Source organism: Scardinius erythrophthalmus (genome assembly GCF_964197995.2).
Source record: "Scardinius erythrophthalmus genome assembly, chromosome: 5".
NCBI classification, from domain to species: Eukaryota; Metazoa; Chordata; class Actinopteri; order Cypriniformes; family Leuciscidae; genus Scardinius; species Scardinius erythrophthalmus.
Genome location: NC_138225.1, coordinates 26,618,124 through 26,642,299, shown reverse-complemented (window position 1 = coordinate 26,642,299; position 24,176 = coordinate 26,618,124). Strand labels below are relative to the sequence as shown.

General features: G+C 39.1%; 2 protein-coding genes across 6 annotated transcripts; both read left to right on the top strand.

Annotated features, from left to right (window-relative positions):
* Positions 1–254: 254 nt before the first annotated feature.
* Positions 255–13,485, top strand: gucy2d (guanylate cyclase 2D, retinal; the record flags this gene model as incomplete). The annotated part of the gene is made up of 19 exons (XM_081365735.1): positions 255–1,074; positions 1,582–1,883; positions 2,562–2,937; positions 3,041–3,119; positions 3,225–3,342; positions 3,636–3,755; positions 5,738–5,821; positions 5,959–6,135; positions 6,323–6,479; positions 6,595–6,744; positions 6,892–7,040; positions 7,505–7,668; positions 7,748–7,940; positions 8,427–8,601; positions 9,252–9,350; positions 10,758–10,852; positions 11,570–11,655; positions 11,753–11,838; positions 12,256–13,485. The coding sequence occupies 18 exons, from the start codon at positions 255–257 to the stop codon at positions 11,835–11,837; spliced, it is 3,429 nt and encodes a 1,142-aa protein (XP_081221861.1). The 3' UTR covers position 11,838; positions 12,256–13,485.
* Positions 13,486–14,205: 720 nt separating this feature from the next.
* Positions 14,206–19,584, top strand: LOC308690770 (uncharacterized protein). 5 transcript variants are annotated; one of them, XM_081365455.1, is made up of 5 exons: positions 14,227–14,535; positions 15,705–15,780; positions 16,206–16,277; positions 17,274–18,237; positions 18,802–19,584. In XM_081365455.1, the coding sequence occupies exons 4-5, from the start codon at positions 17,305–17,307 to the stop codon at positions 18,811–18,813; spliced, it is 945 nt and encodes a 314-aa protein (XP_081221581.1). In that variant the 5' UTR covers positions 14,227–14,535; positions 15,705–15,780; positions 16,206–16,277; positions 17,274–17,304; the 3' UTR covers positions 18,814–19,584. The 5 variants fall into 5 exon arrangements, with proteins under 5 accessions (XP_081221582.1, XP_081221579.1, XP_081221578.1 ...); XM_081365454.1 differs by having other exon boundaries at positions 14,230–14,535; positions 15,705–15,783; XM_081365453.1 differs by lacking the exon at positions 15,705–15,780 and having other exon boundaries at positions 14,225–14,535.
* Positions 19,585–24,176: the final 4,592 nt, after the last annotated feature.

Here is a 24,176-nt window from a genome sequence, read left to right as displayed (position 1 = left end):
CCTTTATTGTTTCTCTAAAACACAACTGCACACATTTGCTCCATCTCCATAACAGACAGTGATGGCTGGTTATTGTGCAATAGTTTTGGGCTAGTGCCCCTCAGTGGGTAGAACCCAAATCGAGAGCTGGGTGTTTTGAGTGTGTTTTTATCAGCCTTCATACTGTCTCTGACAAAATATTCACATAAACACACAACATCTCTCAGTGGCACCTGTTTTCTCATCATCCCTGACACTTAACAGTAGAAAAAAAAATGGAAATGGATGACCACAGAAACTCTAGCTTTCTTTGCCAGTCCCACCATCCACAATGGCAACCACAGTCTTCAGCAGGAAAGCGACGGCGAAAACCAACCTCAAAGCAAAAAGCAAAAAGCCCCGATGGCCCAGCGAGCTCAGTGTCCTCGACCCCAGTGCTACGCAGCCACAGCTGGTGGGGGAACAGTTTGCTCCTTCCTCTAGTCATGCTATCATACTTGCCCTGTGAGGCCTGGGGCACCACCTTCAAAATTGCCATCGTAGGACCATGGGCGTGTGACCCTATGTACTCCAAAGCCCTGCCAGACCTGGCTGCCCGATTAGCCATTAGCCGTATCAACAAAGACCCCGACCTCAACAAAGGCTACTGGTATGATTACACACTAATTAATGAGGATTGCTCGAGCTCGAGAGGCCTGGTACGCTTTGCCGAGCTTGAGGGTTACGGTGCGGCCTTTCTTGGACCGGCAAACCCTGCCTACTGCACTGCTGCTGCACTGCTGGCAAAGAATTGGAACAAGGGCATCCTGTCCTGGGCTTGCCTGAAGGCTGACATGAATAAGGAAATGTATCCCTCCTTTCTGCGGCCGCTCCCATTGTCTTCTCGCGTGCTCTTCTCTGTGCTGCGCTTTTTCCGCTGGGCACATGTTGGGATTATAACTGTGGAGAACGACATGTGGGAAGCGACTGGGCATGAACTTGCAGCATCCCTGCGTGCTCTTGGTCTGCCAGTTGGCACGGTTGTTACCATGGGGGCGGACAAGGAGGGACCACGACGAGCCCTCAAGGCAATACGAGAGATGGATCGAGTGAGGGGTGAGTTCTGAGTTATGTTTAAAAAGGTACACTTAAAATGCGCAGCAAGTAACTCTTAACTAAAGTTTTTTTCAGAACAGCGGTCAGAGTTTTCAAATGAAATGATCTGATTCTATATCCTCAGTTATACTAAGATAAATTAAATCTGTGATTTAGGATTGAAAATATTATCCATATGTCATATAAAAGAAAATGTATGTAATCTAAAATGCACTGTACATACATTTAAAAAACATATATTTATTCCATTATTTTAACAATGTTTATTTATCATTTAAGTGTAAGCTCTTCTGTGAGTGTAATATAATTAGGACAGACACTATAAATATTATTATAATATAATATTATACTACAAAAGTTTGTTATATCTGTTATTGTGTTATATCTCATTGTTTTTTAATAATTATTAACATCAACTTATTCCTTCGTTTATTGCTCAATTCTTTTTCCTTCCTCTTCATTTGTGTGTGTGTGTGTGTGTGTGTGTGTGTGTGTGCGGGCGCGCAGTTGTCATTATGTGCATGCACTCTGTTCTGATTGGTGGAGAGGAACAGTATCGGTTGCTAACCACTGCACTGGACATGAGAATGATTGACCGAGGATACATCTTCATTCCATATGACACACTGCTGTATTCACTGCCATATAAAAATGTGAACTATCCAATCCTGGCCAATGACACCAAACTGCGACGAGCATACGATGGGGTCTTAACAATAACCATGGACCAAGGGGAACAAAACTTCTATGAGGCCTTTAATGCAGCACAGGAATCCTATGACATCCGCACCAGCACACCAGCTGAAGAGGTAACACACTGAGTTTGAACTCGTTTTACCAAATGGTTTTAGAACTAGTGGTCTCATTTTAAACAAGCAATATAGGGACACAAATAGCAAAAGCAAACGCTATAGTTATTAGAAAGAATTTTTGCCACAATAGTGATTCTTCAGATGTTTTTTAGCACAGAAAAAAAGGCGTTAAGCGTTATGTATTTAATATGTACATCATTTGTTTAAGCTAAAACATTTGCAGGTTGGTGTTTTGTCCCTAAATGATTCTCATAAAACCATAAAAACATTTTTCGTTACTTGAAATAAAAGAAATGTTACATGAAATCAAATCAGATATGGCACTGACATGTTTTAATATATTTTAGTATAAGTTTATTTCAGTTAAAACAGCTCAAACATGCATTTTAGTCTGGGACTAAGTTTAAGCCTTGTCTGTGAAACCGAGGGTTGATGTACTAAAATAACAAACTGAAATAAAAATGAATAAAAAATATATAGACACATCCTAATGACAAATGACCAAAACGAATTCAGAATATTTGTAAAAAACTATAATAATGATACTAAAATAACACTTTGATAAAGTAAACAACAGAGACATATTAAGTTTTCCCTGGTATGAGAAATTGCTTAGAATCACACTAAGACTCTTGTGTTATTTGTCCTATTTTTGTGTTTTTTCTTTCTTGGCAGGTTTCTCCATTTTTTGGGACGATTTATAACATGCTCTATTATACAGCCATGGCTGCAGAGCAGAGTCGTGCTACGAGTGGTGGGCGCTGGGTATCGGGTGATGCACTGGCTAACAACGAAGGCGGATTTGAATTCAATGGCTTTAACCAACAGATATCAGCAGGTTCTGATGGAGAAGGAATGCAGGCACGCTACGCTGTCCTGGATTCAGATGGATCTGGCTCCAGCCTACACCTCACGCACGCCCTAGAAGCACCGCACACGTATGGAAAATATGGAGCGTTGAAGTACTTTGGGAAATCGATTCATTTTGCTGGAGCGTCTCCGAGCAGTGACTCAAACTGCTGGTTCAGCCCTTATATCGCTTGTAGTGGAGGTGAGGAAGCAGAAGTTCATTACATTAAAAAATTTCATTACATTACATTTTGTCATCAATATCACAACTGGTTCTGTTTCTCATTCTTTCTTTTTTGTTTCAGGCCTGGATGGAGTTTTCTTCCTCCTTTTTTTGTTCATTGTGTTGATAGGTGGGGCAGGTGTCCTTTTTCTCCAAGTAAGGTATGAATTGACTTGCTTGAGTTTTAGCAAACCACCTTGTGTTGAACAAGTTTATAGTCTTACTGACAAACAAATAAGTATATGAGTGTGTGTGTGTGTGTCCAGGAAACACGGTCAGGTGGGGGCATTTGGTGGAGGTGGAGGAGGAGGGGGAGGAAGCGCTGCTAAGATAGTGCTGACACTGGATGACTTGGTCTTCATCAACACCACACTCAGCAGGAGGGTCAGTCACAAATGCTCTCTCTCTCTCGCTATGTGTGTCTGTCTTGCTCATAGACTTTGTCTATGTCTGATTCACTTTCAATTTCTCTCTCTGTGAGTAGAATCTGAATGAGGAGAGTATGATAATAATTTAATTCTATAATTTTAGTGTGTGCCCTGCTGATGGAAATAAATAGGACAATAATGAGTCTTTTCATTGAAATTACTCAGTCATTAATTCTCTCTCTTCTTCATAGATTTTTTGTGGATGCCTCTCTCATTATCAGTTTCTCTCTTTCTTCTTTCTCTCTGTAGAAGCTGAATGAGGACAGTATGGTGAAGAGTCAACTAGATGTTAAAACCCCACACCATTCAGTTTCAGCTCGCAGTTACATTACTTCCTCTCCTGAAACGTCCAACGTTGCTGTGTTTGAGGTGTGTGAAATCTGTGCGTTTTGTGTCCAGGCATACACCATAATAAGCTGTTAGCAAAGTGTTTTGGTTCTATATTAAAGCAATATTCTGAATACCAGAAGGTAACCAATGTTTCAGACAAAATTTGACCAGTTAGTTTGTATATTTTTGAATATAGTTCCAAAGAAAGCCTAATGCACCAAACTGGAACAGCAATTTGAAAGAAGTTGTGCTTCAGTTGTTCAAAGTGTCAAGTAATCGCTCTAGGTTTTTAAAGCTCTACTCAAGGTTTTCCATTTCCTACTCGATAAAAACATATTGATCTAATTTGATACCAAAAAGTAAGACTGATTACCCCTAACTAACGGCTAGTTAGTCATACTATAGTTTCTTACTAGTTCTTAAAAAAATGAAAATTCTCTCATTAAAGGGATAGTTCACCCAAAAATTAAAATGCTGTCCTCATTTACTCACTCTCATGTTGTTCCAAACCTGTATGACTTTCTCTCTTCTGCTGAACACAAAAGAAGATATTTTGAAGAAAGTCGGTAACCAAACGACTGATGGACCCCATTGACTTCCATAGTAGGAAAAAAAAAATACTATGGAAGTCAATGGGGACCAACAACTGTTTAATTACCAACCTTTTTTAAAATATCTTCTTTTGTGTTCAGCAGAAGAAAGGAAAGCATACAGGTTTGGAACAACATGAGGGTAAGTAAATGATGACAGCATTTTCATTTTTTGGTGAACTATCCCTTTAATTACTCACCATTATGTCTTCCAAACCTGTAAGACCTTAGTCCATCTTCGTAACACAAATTAAGATTTTTTTTATGAAATCTGAGAGCTTTGTGATCCGTTCATAGGCAGCAACATCATTGCAACTTTCAAGGCCCAGAAAGGTAGTAAAGACATCGTTAAAATAGTCCATGTGACTACAGTGGTTCAACCTTAATGTTAAGAAGCGATGAGAATACTTTTTGTGCACAATAAAACCCCAAAAATAACTACTTTATTCAACAATTTCTTCTCTTCTGTGTCAGTCTCTGACGCTCTTCATGTGAGCACCTCGACATATGCGTGAGCTGCTGACGCAGGAGCCGGCCGATACTGAGCCGGATTTCTGACGTAGAACCCGGAGGCGCTGAACTGTGTTTACAACGTGAACAGCATCAGAGACTGACACAGAGGAGAAGAAATTGTTGAATAAAGTCATTGTTTTTGTTTGTTTTTTACGCACAAAAAGTATTCTCATCGCTTCATAACATTAAGGTTGAACCACTGCAGTTACATGGACTATTTTAACGATGTCTTTATTACCTTTGCAATGACGTTGCTGCCTATGGCTGGTTCAGAAACCTCTCGGATTTCATCAAAAATATCTTAATCTGTGTTCCGAAGATGAACGAAGGAATTTCATTTTTGGGTCAACAAACCCTTTAAGGCACAGTCTTGCACACAATGGCTATGTTTATGTAACTGGCCCCAGCAATGCTGGATTTTTAATCAGGGTGCTTGGTGATTAAAGTAAGCGCTAAATTTCAAAAACCTGTACGTTATTGCAGGCAAACTAAGCTTACAATTAGATTAGAGGACTGTGGTATAAAGTAGCCTGTATATTATTATGAACAACATACAGCAGTTAGTTGTAAATCAGATGTTGTGGAGACGTATTAGTTGTATGCAGAATATGTCGAAAGCTGCAGATGTCTGTGTTTTACAAAATTCTACACATCACTTCTCCCTTGCGTGTTTATCAAACTGTACATTATGCATTTCATTATAATATTATATAATTAATAAAACATACGTACCAATAAAAGAGTAGTCCTCGTAATTCAATTGAATCCATTTACAGTACCTTATTTAAATGAATTCCATAGAATTATACATATTTTCCCTCTAAACTCAGTGTAGGAAATGAGAAAAACAGAGTCAGGAGATTCTGTCTGCGCACGTGGTTTGGCGTTGTCTTAAACTGAATTGTTCCGTGTTGTCAGGGTGATTGGGTTTGGCTGAAGAAATGCCCCTGTGGAGATTCTGTTTCAGAAATCGCTGAGAGCACACAGGCCATCTTTATCAAGGTAAGAGAGAGAAAGTGAGAGAAAAGAAATGAAAGTTAGCTAATAAGTTGTGGACAGGTTTTAAAAGGAAAACTGAATGCTGCTTACCTTCTATACCCTCTTTTTTGCTTCTGTTGCTCCCTTCTCTATCTCTCTAGCTGAGAGACATGCGCCATGAGAATCTGAACTTGTTTCTGGGTCTGTTCGTGGATAATGGCATATTTGGCATTGTTACGGAGCACTGCACCAGAGGCAGCCTGGAAGACCTACTCAACAACGAGGAAATGAGACTGGACTGGATGTTCAAATCCTCTCTTCTCCTTGATCTGATCAGGGTGAGGAATTGAAGCGATGGAAGGAAAGCTCAATTAACAAAGGGTTGAATGAATGCATAGATGAAGAGATATGTAAGAACAACTCAGTAAGAAGATGAAGATATGGATGAAAATGTGTTAAGTAATGATCTGTCAAAGATGTCACCTGCGTTCATCTTCTCATACATCTCTGTCAATTTTCTCTCAGGGAATGAAGTACTTGCATAATCGTGGGATTATTCATGGACGCATGAAGTCAAGAAACTGTGTGGTAGATGGCAGGTTTGTTCTGAAGGTTACAGATTATGGCTTCAATGAAATCATCAACTGTCAAAACATCGTCTTGGAGGACAGCAAACCGGAGGGTACGAATAATACATATGGAAAGTGTCATGAGAACCAGGATATAAAGGCTCCTCTTGCTTGCTTTTATGTATTCAGTCTTTCTGGTTGACTCTGATCTCTGTATCTTTGATTCAGATCAATTTTGGACGGCTCCAGAGATCCTGCGGAACCCTAATCTGAAGAAGAAGGGGGCGTTTTCAGCAGATGTATACAGCTTTGCTATTATCATGCAGGAGGTGATCTCTCGCTGCGCGCCCTTTTGCATGTTGGATATGCCTCCTGAAGGTTTGACACTATCACACACCACTACATAATCGCTTACCACGTCGATGTTCATTTTTCCATGTTTACCTAATTAATGGAGAAGCTGAAAATAGCAATGATTTAATTAGGCTTGTTTGGAGCAATTCAGTTGTGTATCTCTGTGTGCAGAAATCATAGATAAGGTGCGCTCTCCTCCACCGCTGTGCAGACCCTCTGTGTCTGTGGATGAAGCTCCGCTGGAGGTGATTCAGATCATGAAGCAGGCCTGGAGTGAGGAGCCTGACAAGAGACCCACATTTGAGGAGATCTTCAAACAGGTACAGCTTCTTTTTCTCTCATGCGCGCGCACACACACACTCACACACACGCACAAATTCTCATGAGAACTGTCTTAAGATCTTTAAACTGAAGATCCTTACACACACACACACACACACACACACACACATCTAAATTCGCTATCCTTGTGGGGACTCTCCATAGATGTAATGGTTTTTATACTGTACAAACTGTATATTGTATCACCTTACACTAACCCTACCTCTAAACCTACCCATCAGACATAACATTCTGCATTTTATTTTATTTAAAAAAACAACAACAACAAGCTCTTTTCCTCATGGGGCCCAGAAAATGTCCACACAAGGACAAGGATTTTGGATAGTGCCACCTTTGTGGGGACATTTTGTCCCCATAATGTAGGGTTTACATATTGACCATATAAAACATAGGGAAGAAAACAAAAAATACTGTTCTCTGTCTCTTACTTTCTTACTTGCAGTTTAAAAATGTGAACAAGGGAAAGAAGACAAATATAATTGACTCAATGTTAAGGATGCTGGAGCAGTACTCCTCAAACCTGGAGGATCTGATCCGAGAGAGGACTGAAGAACTAGAGGTAGAGCGTCAGAAAACTGATGCTCTCTTAGCCCAGATGCTGCCCAAGTGAGTCCCACTTCAGTCTAACTTCACCCTTCTTTCCCTATTCTCTTCTTGTTTCTTATAATGCCATTCTGTCTTTCAGGTCTGTGGCTTTGGCATTAAAGACAGGAAAGCCAGTAAAACCGGAGCACTTTTCAGACGTCACACTGTATTTCAGTGATATCGTGGGTTTCACCACCATTTCTGCTCTGAGTGAACCTATCGAAGTGGTCGATCTGCTTAACGACCTCTACACACTCTTCGATGGAATTATTGCAATCCACGATGTCTACAAGGTCCGCATGAGCTTTTTTATGTTTGACTTATACTGTTGTGGAAATTGAGGAGATTCTTTCATGATACTGATCTCATAATATCAAATTTAGAGTGTTTTTGCTGCAGATCCCTTTTAAAAAAATCTGAGACTCCCAGAAAAAAATGGTACAAAAGTTGTCACTGGGGCGGTTCTCTTTTGAACCTTATTTAATTGAATATTTAAATTCATATTAGTACCTAAATGGTACATTTTTACACGTTTGAAAGGGTGTGCCCTGGTGAAAGGTTTTGGACCATTTTTTTCTGAGAGTGCATAAAAAAGGGAAAATACTGTAAAATATTTCTTCTTTGGTAAGATATTCTTTTAAAGATTTTAATCTTTTAATGGGCTAAATTAAAATAATAAATTATTTCTATAACATTTTATAATCTGAGGTCATTTCTATAGCACATGCAAACAGTATTTTTACAAGGAACATTTTATATGACAAATTATATATCAACAGGTGGAGACTATTGGTGATGCGTACATGGTGGCATCAGGTGTTCCGAACCGAAATGGTAACCGTCACGCAGCAGAGATGGCCAACATGTCTCTAGACATTCTGCACTGCATCGGAACATTTCAAATGAGGCACATGCCTGACGTCAAAGTCAAAATCCGCATTGGACTCCACTCTGGTAAGAAAAGCACAATGCACACAAACACTTACACCAATAGCATTCAAAATAGTTTGGGGTCTTTTGTGGAGCCCTTTTTTGTTGCGTTTATTGAGATTGAATAGTAGAGAACTGACAGGAAGCTAAGTGAGAGAGAGAGAGAGGGGGATAGGATTGGGAAAGATTCCCGAGCCAGGACTCGAACTCTGCACTACGTGTCAAAGCGCTGCCACAAGGCTTCAACACAGTTCAAATAGCAATATTGTGAAATTACAAATTTAAAATAACAGTTTTCTATTTTATTGTAAAGCATTTTACTAGCACTTTATGCACTTCTCACAAAGTTAAAATCAGCCATATAATTTCAGTGACAAAAATGGCCCAGTCTTACATCACCAAACTGAACATAGTGCTAAATGTAAATACGTATTTACACTTGATCCTCTGATGGCTGTGTATTCCTAGAACAAGTGAAATGTAAATCCCGGGCATCATCCAATTAACAGATTCATCCAATTAGTAAGCACAGTGCTGGGCCTTTCCCCCACCGCCCAACTCAGCAGAGATCACATGGTGCTTGCACAGGTGTGACTGACGCAGCGTTATGTAATTCTATGAAATGTAATGCGGTCGCTAATGTCCTAACTTATTATTTATGTGTGTCTGTACAGGTCCAGTGGTGGCGGGCGTAGTTGGGTTGAAGATGCCTCGGTACTGTCTATTCGGGGACACAGTAAACACAGCTTCCCGAATGGAATCCACAGGGTTGCGTGAGTCCACCTAAAACTTTTGTGTTGTATATGTATATACATCAGCACGCGTCTGATACTAACAATGTACGCTTTTTTTGACTTGTGTCTGAAGTCGTGATTCCAGGAATATGTCTCTGGCTAAGGTTCAGTAGTTAGTGTTTTGTGTGTTCGTTTGTGTGTGTGCTGATCAGTGAGTGCATGTCAGTGAGAAGCTCAGAGGGCTTAAAGTGAAGAGTTCCCTGTAAGCTCTTAAGAGTATAAGCCAAATTAGAAAGAAAATTCTGCTTTAAAGCTAATGTCCTCTTAGAACTCAGCCTCCGCTATCACCCTGAACTCTCTGACCTTTAATCAGACCTTCTGTCACATTTATCCAAGAACATTTACTTCACGTTCCATGCTGAAGAACATGGACAAAATGTGTGAAATTTGATTAAAGATTTGCTAACGCACTACCATTCAAAAGTTGCTGTTTTTTAAAAGAAATCAATACTTTTTATTCAACTGATCAAAAGTGAAAGCAAAGACATTTATAATGTTGTCCTGTTCTTCAATAAAATCCTGATTTTTATTTATTTATTACAGTTTCCACCAAAATATCAAGCAGTAGCACTGTTTTCAACATTGCTAATAATAATTAATGTTTCTTGAGCAGCAAATCAGCATATCAGAATGATTTCTGAAGGATCATGTGACACTGAAGACTGGAGGAATGATGCTGAAAATTCAGCTTTGGCATCACAGGAATAAATTATATTTTAAAATATATTTTATCTTCTCCAACTATCTATATATAAAATAAGTGATTTTGTGAAGTATTATTAACATATTAAACTAATATATTTTACTGTATTCTTTATTAAATTAATACATTTTTTAACTTTTGAATGGTAGTGTGCATTGAATTAGACTACTTCAGAATTAATGTAAACATTATCATATTGTACAAGAAGACTTTGTTTGAAAATCAGGTTGTTTCAAATTAATCTTAAATGAAAGATTAAAGATGTTTTCATCATAGACTGGGCCACAAAGGTCACACGTTTAGTACTGTGTGATTTCACCTACGCAATGAAATGACTAGAACACACTTGCCCAGATAATCTGAAGGAAACGAAAGAGTGACAGAACGTCTCCAGTGATGTAACAAAGCCTAGTGCGTCAGATCGAAAACTTTAACAGTTAGAGGCATACTGTCATCTAGTGGTTTCTCAGGGAACATCATTACCTTCAAATAGAACTCTGCACAATGTTCTTGATGAGTCTGTATGAACTCATACAGAAGAAATCAGTGTGGGCAATGATTATGCGATACATTTGTAACAATTTATTTTGATTTATTGTTTATTTAATAATTAATCTAAAAAAAAATGTTTTTGTTTGTTTGTTTTTTTTGCTTTTTTTTTTTTGCTCTCCCTGTTTCTACAGCTTACAGAATTCATGTCAACCAGAGTACTGTTGATGTCCTGAACAGCCTCAAACTTGGCTATAAAATAGATTGTAGGGGCAGGACAGAGCTCAAGGTACACACACACACACACACACACACACACACACACACACACACACTGACAAATGTTTCTTCAGTTCATGCATTTTTATGTCTCAGTTGATTTTTATTAAAATTACTATAATGCTAACTATGATCTAAACAGACAGTAAAAAAAATCATCAATTCAATATTTTTTGTGAAAGTGATTGTATAATAAATACATATTTACACAATTTCATCTGTCCCAAATTTCTGCCATCATCTCCACCGCAACAGACAATTTTTGTTCCTAATACAGATTTATCAGACGTTTTACTTGTTTTTAAAGATTTTTTGGCACTTGAGAAATATGAGACGTGATGTATGTAGAACAAAAAATGAATGCTAATTATGACATAAACGAAAGAAAGGAGACGACCACTTTATTTCAAAAATGTTTACAATTTCCATCGCCGTCATTTCCACCACATAATGTTATTACACAGAATACATCATTTGAAATGTGATGGAAAAGAAACTATAAAGGTTCATGACTTTCAGAAAAAAATGACAAAAATAAAATAATTCTTCACTGTTGCATATATGTCCTCCATTGGACATTATTAGTAAACAAATTCAGTAAACTAGTGTGAAGTCCCACGAAACACACACTATAACCAAGGGAACACACTCTATTATACAGTATTGTACTAAATGCCTCATAAATGTCTTGAAGCCTGTCATATGAGCTCCTGTCATTCTCTTACAGGGTAAAGGTGTAGAGGAAACATTTTGGTTGGTTGGGAGGGATGGATTTACCAAGGCACTACCTATACCGCCAGACCGTACTCCTGGGTAAGAAAGAAAAAACACTTCTGTATTCATGTACACCTAGAGTAAACTAAACGTGTTGCGTTGATATGCTGATATCTTTCTTTATGTTGCCACAAAGGGCGAGCAACCATGGTATCAGCTTGGATGAGATTCCGGTTGACAGGCGGCAGAAATTCCTGGATCGACAAAAGAATATGGGCTGAGGTTGAGAACAGAGACATTTCAGTGATTTGTCACATTTGTTTTATTTCTTAGTTTGGAAGATTTCAGTTTTCTGCCTAATGAATGGATAAAAGAGTTTACAGTTCACTAATGTAGTTGCTGTTACAACTATACCTACAGTACATGTCTTAGTTCTGTCATTCCAAACCTATATGATTTTCTTTCTTCTATGGAACATAAAAAAGATATTTTGAAAAATCACTGGGATCCAGTGTTGCTCTGGATGGCATTTAATTTATGTTGAGAAAGAAAACATACAGGTTTGGATACATGAGAGTGAGTAAATGATGAGAAAATTTACTTTTTATTTTTTTTAGGTGTCTGTCCCTTTAAGCTCTGCAACTTAAGGTTGTTCAAACTTTTGAACTCATGCTGTTCTGTTTCTGTGCCTTCCAATAGGCTGTGATGCTCATGTTTCTGCACCAGCCTATCGAATTTAGGAGAAAGTGGGGCAAGGGGATGAAAGGAGTGGAATGAGGTGTTCAAAAAACTTTTTCTACCCGATTCATTCCAAAAAAGAGTGGAAAACCTCACTAGGACATCTGACAAAAGGCACAAACACTTGACCTGAACGCCAGTCCATCGAAACCATCAGCTCAACAAGATGGCATGTACCAGCTGCTATGGATGGTCACAGAGAACTTTTTTTTTAAACTGTATAGTTTATACTGCAGTTCATCCAATGCTGAGATGAAAATGAGAACATGCCTCATTCATCTGTGATCCCTCCAGTTAATCCACTTCTACAAAGAGATTTATTTTCTTCATTTCATCGTTTATAAGACAAAAGTGAAGGATGGTGCTTGTTTATAATGGCACCTGACAACTTAGTTATAATTCAGTGGAAAATAACAGCAATAATATCCATGTGTTGAAATTATTTAAAATATTGTGTTGAATTTATTTGCTAGGAATATCAGGCTATAATAAATAGGTGCTAGTTCAAAAAACGTCACATTCTTCACATTTTCCTTTTTAAAATGCTTTCATTCTGTTTCATTTCATGTGGCACTGTTTGGCCTTTATAGAAAGCGAAATGCATTCAGAGCAGTTTCCATGGCCAATAAAACAACTTTCAAACCCAAGACTATATGGCAGAGAATTACTTGCTATCATTTGAGTAGCTTACGTCAATTGTCCTCTTTGAGTTAAGAGTTAGAGGTACTTTAAAAGAGGAAACTCGCCGAGACAGACGCAAATTGTCAGGTTTATAATAGCATGGCACATTGTCTTGATATACTCGGCACATTCCATGCATAATATCCTGATGTCAAACCCTGCTTCAGAGTCCTGAAATATTACCAAAGAGAAAACATATCAGAAATGTATCCAAAGATTATCTCAGCACTATTTTGCCTGCTCGTGCACTCTGTAAATATATGCTATGTGTCCCAAAAGGGGAATTATTTGAAAGAATGCCATGACAGACTTTTAAATGTGTGGTCTGGATATCTTCATTAAGATAGGAGGGTTCTGGCGCCTGTGGCTGTCCAGGATGACGTTCTGTCACCTGATACCTAAAGCACAATCAGGGGAGCTACAGTCACAGCAGGATGTAGCTGAATTTCAATAGCAAATCTCACCATTTTATCTTGTCTGTGATTATGTAAATAAAAAATGGTTTTAGTGAATGTGCAGATTCTTTCTTAGTGTATGCGTGTGCTTATTTAGCTCCATATCAGTATGTGAATCCTCAGTCTATAAACTTTACCTTCCTAGAATTATGAAATGTAAATCTTTGAATTACACAAGTAGCCTAGCTGAAGTTGAAGGAATAATTTTTTTTATCAACAACAAAAAGGTTATAAGATTTTCTCAGTTATCACCTATTTTATGTTTGTTTGGACAGTTTCAGATAACATGTCAGTTCAAAGTCTTCTTCCACACATCGGAGTAGCAAATATCGTGTAGCAGCCCACAAACACGGATGTTTCTCCCACATTGAACAAGAGTTACAGGTATGAGGATGTCAACACACAAGAAACAAAAGATCCCAGTGTTAATTCTACCCAGATGTATTATTATTAATTTAAACATTTAATCAAGTTGTATATCCGTGCGATGATAAAAGAAGGAAAAGACATCTCTGTTTTGCGTGCATATGTCAAGGCTAATATGACTGATTGATAAAGACGCGCGAAGGATTGGGTGTCAACTCGTGCTCGGGTGACTCGAGTAAACGGAGTCTGAGCTGAATTATAATTCGCCTAGAACTAGGACATGTTGGCTCCGCCCAATTATCAACAACCATCTCGTTGATTGGACACAGAAACGTAACTGAGGCGGAGTCCATGGGTGTGTCATGAAGCGTGACCAAACTATGATTGGCTTTCGTCTCCCTCTATCAGAATCCGAATAGCGGCTCCTAGAGCCAAACCACATTTTACACATTAAGGAACTGTCTCTGGTAAAGTGGCGCTGATACTAACACAGGATAAATAATATTGTGCCGTCTTGGTCATTGTTTTCAAATTGAAGAAGTGTAAATGGTCCGTCAAGAAACCAAACGAATTATTTTGACATTAGAGCAATAATTTCCTTATGCGTTATTTCAAACAATGTGCCTAAATGATGAGGGTCTGTCTTCTCTGAAATAAGACGAACACAATTCCGGTTAAGTCAACGGAGAACTCGCTTGACATGCACTTCACGGACTTCCACGGAGTACGGTAACATAAGGTAAACCTCTGGAAATATGAAATGTGTAAATGATATCTTATATATTCAGATATAGTCTACCTATTTGTTATCTGAATTGTTGTCGTCACCTCGTATTAGTTTATGCAAGTTTTGTAACAACCGCTGCCTGAATGAGTTTATTTTCTGACAGGTGCATTTTACGGGGGAATACGTGGCTTAATAAGAAGTCACAGTAATATGTATAGACCGACAGGCGCATCTTTCTGTATTAGCTCGTTGTGTCTGCACGCGCATATTTCTCTTTGGCTCGCGCTCTGTTCTGCTGTCACGCGCGTGTGAATGCTCTGTTTGTCTACATGTTGCGAGGGCGCATCTAACTGCTTGGCAGCGCTCGGGCTCTCAGCTTCAAACCGTGCGAACCGCTCTTCCCCAACCCCCGTTGCACTGCTCAGCCCAGCCAGCGAGGGCGGGGCCAGCCCAAATAAATGTGGGGAGGGAAAAAAAAACGAAGACAACAAACCTTAAAAATGTAGGCCACGGCGCGTGACCCAGTTCCTCATGAACAACACAGCGAGTGTGAATGTGGAGCACGGTTATTATCCCCCACGCCCGGCACGGTTCCAGGGCGGGTTCTACTGTGTGTTTTTCTCTCTGTGCCAAGCAATGTTCGGGGGCTTTTAGACATATGAAAGAGAAGAAAGAAATGTTAAATGTATCCAATTGCTATTTAAAAAGGTAACTAGTTGTCGAAAGTTTTTAAAGTATTTTACAGGTCTCAACATGTTTTATTTTCTCTAGCTGTTTTATTTCTGTTTTGACACAAATGAAATAAGTAAACCAAATAAGAAATGAGTAAAAGAGTTTTGAACATTTATATGTAGGCTATATAAAATGTTTTAAAAAAAATAATAATAACCTTTTACTTATTTTATGCATCAATTGTGTCAAAAGCAAATATAGGCTATCTATCTATCTATCTATCTATCTATCTATCTATCTATCTATCTATCTATCTATCTATCTAGACCAGCTCTTCAATCTCTATTGACCACAGCCCTCAATAAACAGGAAACATTTACAACTGAACACAGCATGAGCTGTTTCACTCAGCAGGCTCATATCTTGCCTGGGAGCTTAATCTTTTCCCCTAAATGTAGATCAGTTATGTGTTTTTTTTTTTTTTTTGTGTGTGTGTTTTTTTACTACAGATAAAGCTTCGGGTGTGGTTGTGAGAGATCAGATAAAATGAATTTTCCATTAACGTATAGCCCGTGGGCTGACCAGGTGGTAAACTACATCTCTTCACCTGTTGATTACACATGGGGAGTGAGCCAGTGTCAATTTCAATAGATGTGTTTTGTGATTTGAAGTCAGGCTGGGCTGGGCTGCTCCTATAGGCTTTTGTGTGGTTTTGACCATAGTGAATACAGAAAGAGAAGATTGTAGTGTTGTGTGTGTGTGACAGATATTTTGTTTTGGGCCCCTTGGAGAAGGAGATCAGTCTGAAGCTGACCTACTTTTCTCCTTTACTCCATACCTGCAGAGCTATTTATACCCATGGCACAGGGCTACAGGAGCAACTCAGACCATCTCTCCCCTCACAAATGCACACATAGGCATTTTATTCTCACACACATATGTGTACACATCTCCTGCCATCTCACAGTTTTTTTTGTTTTTGTTTTTGTTTTTTATTATAATTTTCCCAGCCTGGCCTGTGGAGAGCATTCCCACCCACCCACACGACGTGAAATCCACACCCCCTCAGGAGTGCAGTGAGGGTGAGCTGTATTCTTTTAAAGGGTCTGGTCCCAGTATGCATGTGGAAGCCTGTTTCACATATCAAAGCATGCCTAATGAATGCTTTTCTGTTTAATCTATGTAATAAGGATCAACCCACATCTGTAATTATTTGTTTGTCCCAGAATGTTTGGAGACTTGAATTACTAGTTATCACAAAAGAAAAAGTCATGTTGATTCTTGCTACGTTGTTAAGTAAACAAAATATGCTTCAACTGAGTATTTCCTTTTTTCTTAAAAAAAAAATAAATGTTACAGTAAGGTACTTGCGTTACAATGGAAATAATATGTGGTGAATCTGTAAAACTTTAAAAAACTCAGTTTAAGTTGAACAGCCACAAAACATAGCTAAATAAAATGCATGTTAACATGATTTTGTGAATACTAACATACTAACCTTTTTTGCGAAGTTAAATCCAGCTGTCAACCCTAAAACGTCTGTAAAAATGCTGAGAACAAATAATAAACAAATTTTAATACACGTGTTTTTTTAGCTTCATTCTAAGCCGCAGTTACATTTCTTGTAAACGCCTCATTGTAAAATGTATTTTTTAAATATTTGTTTGTGGTAATCAACATTAAGGTGTGGTCACATTTACCATTGCTCTGAGGAATTTCACAGGTGAAATCCAGTCATGTCAATAGTAATCTATTCGATCAGGAGTTTCACCTGAATGCAAAAAAGTTCCCGTGCTAATTCACAGGGTTGACAACAGAAACCATCTTGGTTTGAAAGTGACTTCTATGTGTGTATGCATCACTACAATTAAAAAACAACCTTTTTTGAAACCTTTTAATCCTGAAATTTCGCTACAGTGCCCGCACATTTATGCCATAAATGCTGTTGACTCAGCTTAACTTGTATTGAACCCGTAATAATACTTTAACAAGGAATAGTCCAATCTTACACAACCGATTTGGACACTTTTATATTTCATAAGACCTTCATAACAATTTATATCTCTTTATGGTTACAGGAGACAAAAGCACCATTGTGCAGATAGAGGGATGGAGGACAGGAGGCACCTGCCTCTAGATGGAGGTGGCAATCCCAAGTGCTCCGCTTTAGCAGATAAAGATAAAGTGGTCAGGATAGAGCAGGGTGACCCAGAGACCTCAACACAAATGCGTGTGAGAAAAGACGATCTCTGTGATGTTCCTCGCAAGGTGCCTCGTTTCCAGTATGTGGATTTCCCTTCCCTGCACCAGTGCATCCAAAAGCTTTCTGTGCCTCCACTGAACGGTTGGCTGGGATCCTGCTCGTTGGCAAAGGCACCAAACTGTAGGCCCTCCAGTCCTAAAGAAAAGGTGCCCAAGTTTAAATACGTGGACTACCCATCTCTCCACCACTGCATTCAGCAGCTTTCCGTGCCTCCATTAGAAAGCTGGAGTGCAGGGCTGGTCAGCTTTAATGCAGAGGGGAGACAGGAAGCGTCTGGATTGCAGAAGAGGCCCTTTCAACCTGGGAATGTGAAGAAGAACCAGAGGAATGAGGCAGGAGTTCGAAACAACGAGAGTAGAGTTACAGGATTTTCTTTCCCAAGAGACACACACACCTCAGTCTCAGGCAAGGAGGGGAGGCCTCAACACAACTACACCTCAGAGGCTCCACAGAGGTTAGAGGAAGGTAACGCAAGGTCCTGTGCTATGAAACCAGAATCTGGTTCGCGATCAGATTGCGGTTCCAGGTTCGAATTTGGTTCTGGATCTCAGAGCAACACAGCGGTGAGAAGCGACAGGCCGTCGGTTATTAGCATGGTATACACAGATAAGCAGAAGCACTGGACAAAGGCAGACCACCTGGAAGAACAATTGAACTCTCCAGATTCAGTCGGACGGGTACCGTGGAATACCCTCCCGGAGTCAGTCTGCCCATTCTGCCAACAGATGTTCACAAACCCAGAGCAGTTCAGGGCTCACCAGAGGAGCCATAAAGATAAGGTGACTAATGCTAACTCTTAAGTATATCCAACTAGACAATGATTACATCCAGCACAACTTCTCACATACACAACTACATAGTCAACATTTGAAGTGGATCAAAAAAGTTGTCCAAAGACAAGAACGGGTATTGTTCAAAATTCATGTATAACTTTGGTGAAAGGTTTTTGATCCACTTCAAATGTATATTCTCTTAAAGGGATAGATCACCCAAAAATTATGAAAGTTATTTCATTTACACCCACACAAAATAAGATATTTAAAATAAAATTTGTCCATGCAATAAAAGAAAACTGGGGTCCAATGTGGTTTTGTATCCCACTGATTTTTATCTTAGGGGCATAAAACTTTCTTCAGAATTGTTTTGTTTCACATAAATAAATCTAAGTCATGCTGGTTTGCAATAACATAAGGGTAAATGATGACTTAATTTTCATTTTTGCGTAAACTTTCCCTTCCTTAATTCCTTTAGTTTATTACAGCAACTTGCATTCAGCTTTAGCAACTTTTGCATTCAGCCTCCATTATTTCCAAGTAACCACAGTGTAATTCTTATCTTCACAGAGACCAAATTGATGTGCAGAAGAACTGAGTGAGAGCTGCCTTTGCAAACAATTAACCAACAAACCATCATCAGAGGCCTTCTTGTCTTGTGACTGGCTATAGTGGTGCTTGCTGGCAGGACTATAGGGAGATCAAAGACACGATAAACACATTAGACAGTTTTGGGTTCAGACCTTAGGGAGAACGAAAGCTTTTGTCTTGATTTATAGTGTGAAGTCTGAAAAGGCAGAAATTGACAGACAGAAACACAAGCATACAATATGCATGTTTGCTTGCACACACCTAGGCGCATACACTTGCAATGGTGCCGACACACACACAGAGAGAGAGAGAGAGAGAGTCAGTCCTATTTATGATTTAGAAGAGGTCAGTATTTACTTCCCCACATAAGGATGGGGTTTCAGCTCAAGACAGGGGATTAGAACCAGATTGGTTGTCTCTTCCACACATATAATATGAGTGTTTTTACAGGGGTGGGTGAAGCTCGATGAACTGGTGCATAAGAGGATACATTTTATTTCATATGTGTTCACCACACTGTGTGCATGGTGGCAGGCTAAATATTTAGCTTTTGGTGCCTACAAAATAATGGCTATTACTAATGCACAAACAAACAGGCTTGTTATTGATTTGTTACATTAGCTTTTTATTGTTTTGTATGTTTTTTTTAAATGTTTTTGGAAATTAATGTCTAGTGGCTTTGAGCTGGTAGCTTTAAATATTAAAAAATGTACCGCTTGTTTTCAAGTGTTTAGTTGTGTGAGTAAAGTTTTTTTCATACAGAAACAAATGTTTGACTTTTCAGTACAGGTATGCCCTGTGCGAAGAAAACCTGTTTGGCAGGTTACCTCTCGGTTTAAAAGTTTTAAGCTATAAACAAAAGAGCTAAACAACCACAGTAACAAAACTCACTATTTTCATTTTAAACCTTAAGTCTAAATGGTTTTTTAAAAAGTAAAAAAAGTGTTTGACTTTGTTTACAAACTTTTTAAGGAACATAATGCATTTACATTATAGTGAAGATCTGACCTGCTAAAACATCTTTTCTTTATTAATAAGTACTATACATTTATAATTCACAGTCAAGTAATTTACATTTTATCTTATTTAAAGGGGTCATGAAATGAGAAATACAATTTTCCTTGAAGTTCTGACATATAAGAGGTCATCATATTATAAGAATATCATGAAAGTTTCAGAACTGAAAATTTCCTTGTTAGTCCAAAATCAGCTTTTATTGTTACCAGGCCCAGCGAACGACTCGTCCTGGACTGTGGCTCTTTATGACGATATAGAGTATTGAAACCATCACTTAGAACCCACTAGCGTTAGTGAGTTGAGGAAGAGAGAAGAGCACAGGGTCACTCACTGGAATAAAAATAACATTACCTTCCAAAGGATCCTAATGCTAGAATTGTGGTTATTTATTTTCAATAATGTGAATTAGAGTTCTCAACGGGCCTAAAAATTACAACCCGACCCGACCCGGCCCGTGGCTTTTAAAGCCCGGACCCGATGTAACCCGACACATAAACATGAATTATCTGCCCGAACCCGACCCGCGGCCCGACACCGCGTCGGATTTTTTTTTTTCTCTCATAAACGTATTATCATCATGACCAGCAGATGGGAATTCAAATCAACCTTTAATGTTCACACCTTTTAACAATACAAACAAACAACTGAAACAATAAACTTTAAATATATAAATAGGCTGTAGTAGCGGCGGTGAATTCACCTGCCTCAAGTTTACTCCTCACTCCATCTTCTTCTCCAGACTAAAGGCGTGCACGCAGCGGCGTCAGGTCTGCCCCGAGAATGTGGTCTGCCCCGCCCCTCTCCATGATGCACGTTACACGCAGCAGCCAGACTTTCTTTACGGTCAACAGCAGCGATGATTAATAAATGTTTTATTTATTTTTTGAGCGGAAAAGATTAAGCCCGAGGTCCGACCCGACCCGAGTCATTTGATTATATTTTCGACCCGAACCCGGCCCGAACCCGCGGGTCCCGTCGGGCCGACCCGACCCGTTGAGAACTCTAATGTGAATGTCTCAATTGAACATAATTTATTCGTATTCGGTACATTTCACTGGATTCTTTGGTAAATCAGTCCGCAAACTCTGCGCAGACTTTACAGGCTTTTATAATATAGGATCGACAGTATTGCCACAACATGTAAGTAACCCTGTTCAGTCTAATGCCTGATCTGTGACCAGTGATTTCTGATGTAATTCATGTAGCTGCAGTCAGATCCCAGCAAACACATTTGTGGCAACTTCTGTGGCACATTACATTTCTACTATGGCTACGTCGCTGTCTATGTGCTTGCAACATCGTAACAATGTAGAATTGTAAGATGCGACAGGGCTGTAACAACGTTGTTGTTCAAAAAAAAACACGGTCTCTGTAGACAGGCCAGACTTCACAGACGGCAATAAAAACAAACTGGGCCAACCTGCACCACGAAACAACAAACAGTGTTCCAGCCAATAACCGACAAGAATTATTTGGGGGTGGGGGGGTTAGTGCATGTGCACATGAAGAGGGGTGTGGGGAGTGGAGGAGAGAGAAGCATGAAGAGGGAAGTTAGCTAGAGGAGAGATGTCCTAGACAACGACTAACTTTAGAATTATATTCTCTTGAATTTTGATATGGCCGACACACGACCAAAGAGACGACGTTCCGATGAACAAATAGCAAAGAAGAGGGAAATGGAAGCACGGAAGGGAGGGGGAGTGGACAGGATGAGGAGGAGGGATGGTCAAGCCTCCGTTTTGTTTGACAATACTTTGAACGTCATCAAGAAGTGACGTCACCCAACATCGCTTAGAGCACCTTTAAAGGGCACCTATTATGCAAAATTCACTTTTACATGGTGTTTGAACATAAATGTGTGTTGGCAGTGTGTGAGCAAAACCGCCCTAGAATGATAAAAATCCACCCAGTGTTTTTTTTTACAATCTCAATAAATCATAAGCACTGTCTCAGAACACCCTGTTCTGAGATTGCTCTCACTGTGATGTAGAATTGCGCTAAGCCCCACCGACGTGATTTGATTGACACTGTGGTTACCCCGCCCTCGGTGATCTGTACACCATCGCCATTGTTTCAACGACAGCCGGTAATGTCTCCTAAGAGGTGTAGGTGTTCTGTTGTGGGATGTAAGAATGGACATAGTAGTCTTCACTGACATCAGAGCCACTGAAAACTCAGCGGATGGATTTTATTTATGAAGAAAAGGCGCCACTTAAACTTCCTAAATACGTTTATGTTTGCGCGAATCATTTTCTGACTGACTGTTTAGTGAACGAGGGTCAAAGTTAATCCACAAGTGTGGATCGTTGCCTACTGTTCGCGATCCAACGTCACCTCCAGAAGAAGTAAGTGTATTTTATGATTTTTTTAGCAAATAGTCATATCAATAGATGTCAGCCAGTTCAACAACAAATCTGCGTCTAAAGCTATTTATTGTCGTCGCCATAGGATGTCTCAACAAACAACGTCAGACAGTTTTATGTCACGTATTATTTTTTGCAGCAATTACAAATGTAAATAAATTAAGGTCTGCTCTATCTCCATAGACAGTATATAACCGTCTATCTCCCTGCAGCATATGTTTTCTGGTTCTGTATAGCCATCTTCTCACATTTGCCACATAAGCACCTGTACCACAAGTATGTCAACAGGACGCAACAGCACCCCTCGCATAAATATAATTTCGTTTGTACTAAAAAAATAATTCAAAAAAATAATTCTTAGCAAACGTTATCACAGTATTTGTGTGTATGTAGTTTAAAAAAATTGCGCGAACGTTATCACAATTTGTGTGTGTGTGTGTGTGTGTGTGTGTGTGTGTGTGTGTGTATGTGTGTTGCACATCCATAATTGCAAAGGGGACGCGATTAAAACTTTGTAAGTACATAAATGTATCAAATAACCATTCCGAGACGTCTTGGTCCATTCTCATTTCGTGTTTCTTCTGCCGGAGTCTCTTCATCATCTGGGTCCAGCAGGGCGGGGATATGCAGCTCATTTACATTTAAGGTGGTACACACCAAAACAGCTCTTAATGGAACCAATTCAACCCTCTACAAGAATATCACAGACCTCGTGAGTTGATACATGATGATCCTTTGTTACAACCTACCCCCTACCCCACTACCGGGGTAGGTTGTAACACATGCTGGCGTAAGTTGCGCACAAAAAGTATTCTCGTCGTTTGATACACTTAAGGTTGAGCCACTGTAGTCACTTGGACTATTTTAACAATGTTTTTACTAACTTTTCTGGGCCGGCAGAATTAAATTGCCTAGAAGCCTATGGAGGAGTGAGCCAGCTCTCAGATTTCATAAAAAATATCTTTCACGAGTTCACACTTACAAATAAGTCAGATAGAATAAATGCGTATTTGGCGTGCTGTCCGAGGAGAGGGCTCCGGGCTCGGTATTTGGCCCGAACCCAGAGTACTCCCCCCGTATTCCTGGCTGTGAAAGAACAAGCCAAGAGTGAGGAGTCGGGGTGGTGGAGGGATGCTGAAAACTGTCAAGGAATGTTAGGTGAGTTGACAGAGTGAATACATATATATGCACCCTCTCATGCTGATAGGGTAGACATGGTAATTGTTTGATGAGTTGATTGATTGATTGATTGATTGATTGATTGATTGATTGATTGATTGATTGATTGATTGATTGATTGATTGATTGATTGATTGATTGATTGATTATTTGAACGTGCTCCTCCCGAACTTTGTTAATAAAACATAATTAATTTGTGTTCCGAAGATGAATGAAAGTCTTACGGGGTTGGAACAACATAAGGGTGAGTAATTACTGACAGAATTTTCATTTTTGGGTGAACTAACCCTTAATATAAGTAGTGTGGGGGTGCCAAACTAGCACTGTGGTCCAGTTTGTGGTCCAGTCTCTTCATGCTCCGTCTGTAAAGTGAACAGATTGACTGATGTTACTAATGGTGATTTATTATTTCATAAACATTTAATAATAACAGTGTGGCTACTCCATAAATGTTAACCCTTAAGTTATTTAGGCTGTGATTTGAGAACTATAAATATGAAATCACACAAGATTCAAATGTAGCTTACAAATGTTATACAATGGAAAGGTTCAATAACACATTGTAAAAGGATTACACCTGAAAATTAAAACTTCCATCGTTGAAGGGAAAATAAGATAATGTGCATCAAAATTCTGTTACTGCTAAACTTTTCTAATTTGTACTAATTTTGAAGTAGGAATATACTTTCATTGTATGACAATAGCAGCATTGAGAAAAGTCTTCTGAAGCTATTATAATAAAATTATAAAAATGTATAAACCAGGGCTTGGCATTAACCCTGGTCTTGTACTTGT

Excerpts from the sequence above, each read along its gene's own strand:
- LOC308690770 (XM_081365456.1), top strand. The coding sequence starts at position 17,305 with ATGGAGGACAGGAGGCACCTGCCTCTAGATGGAGGTGGCAATCCCAAG.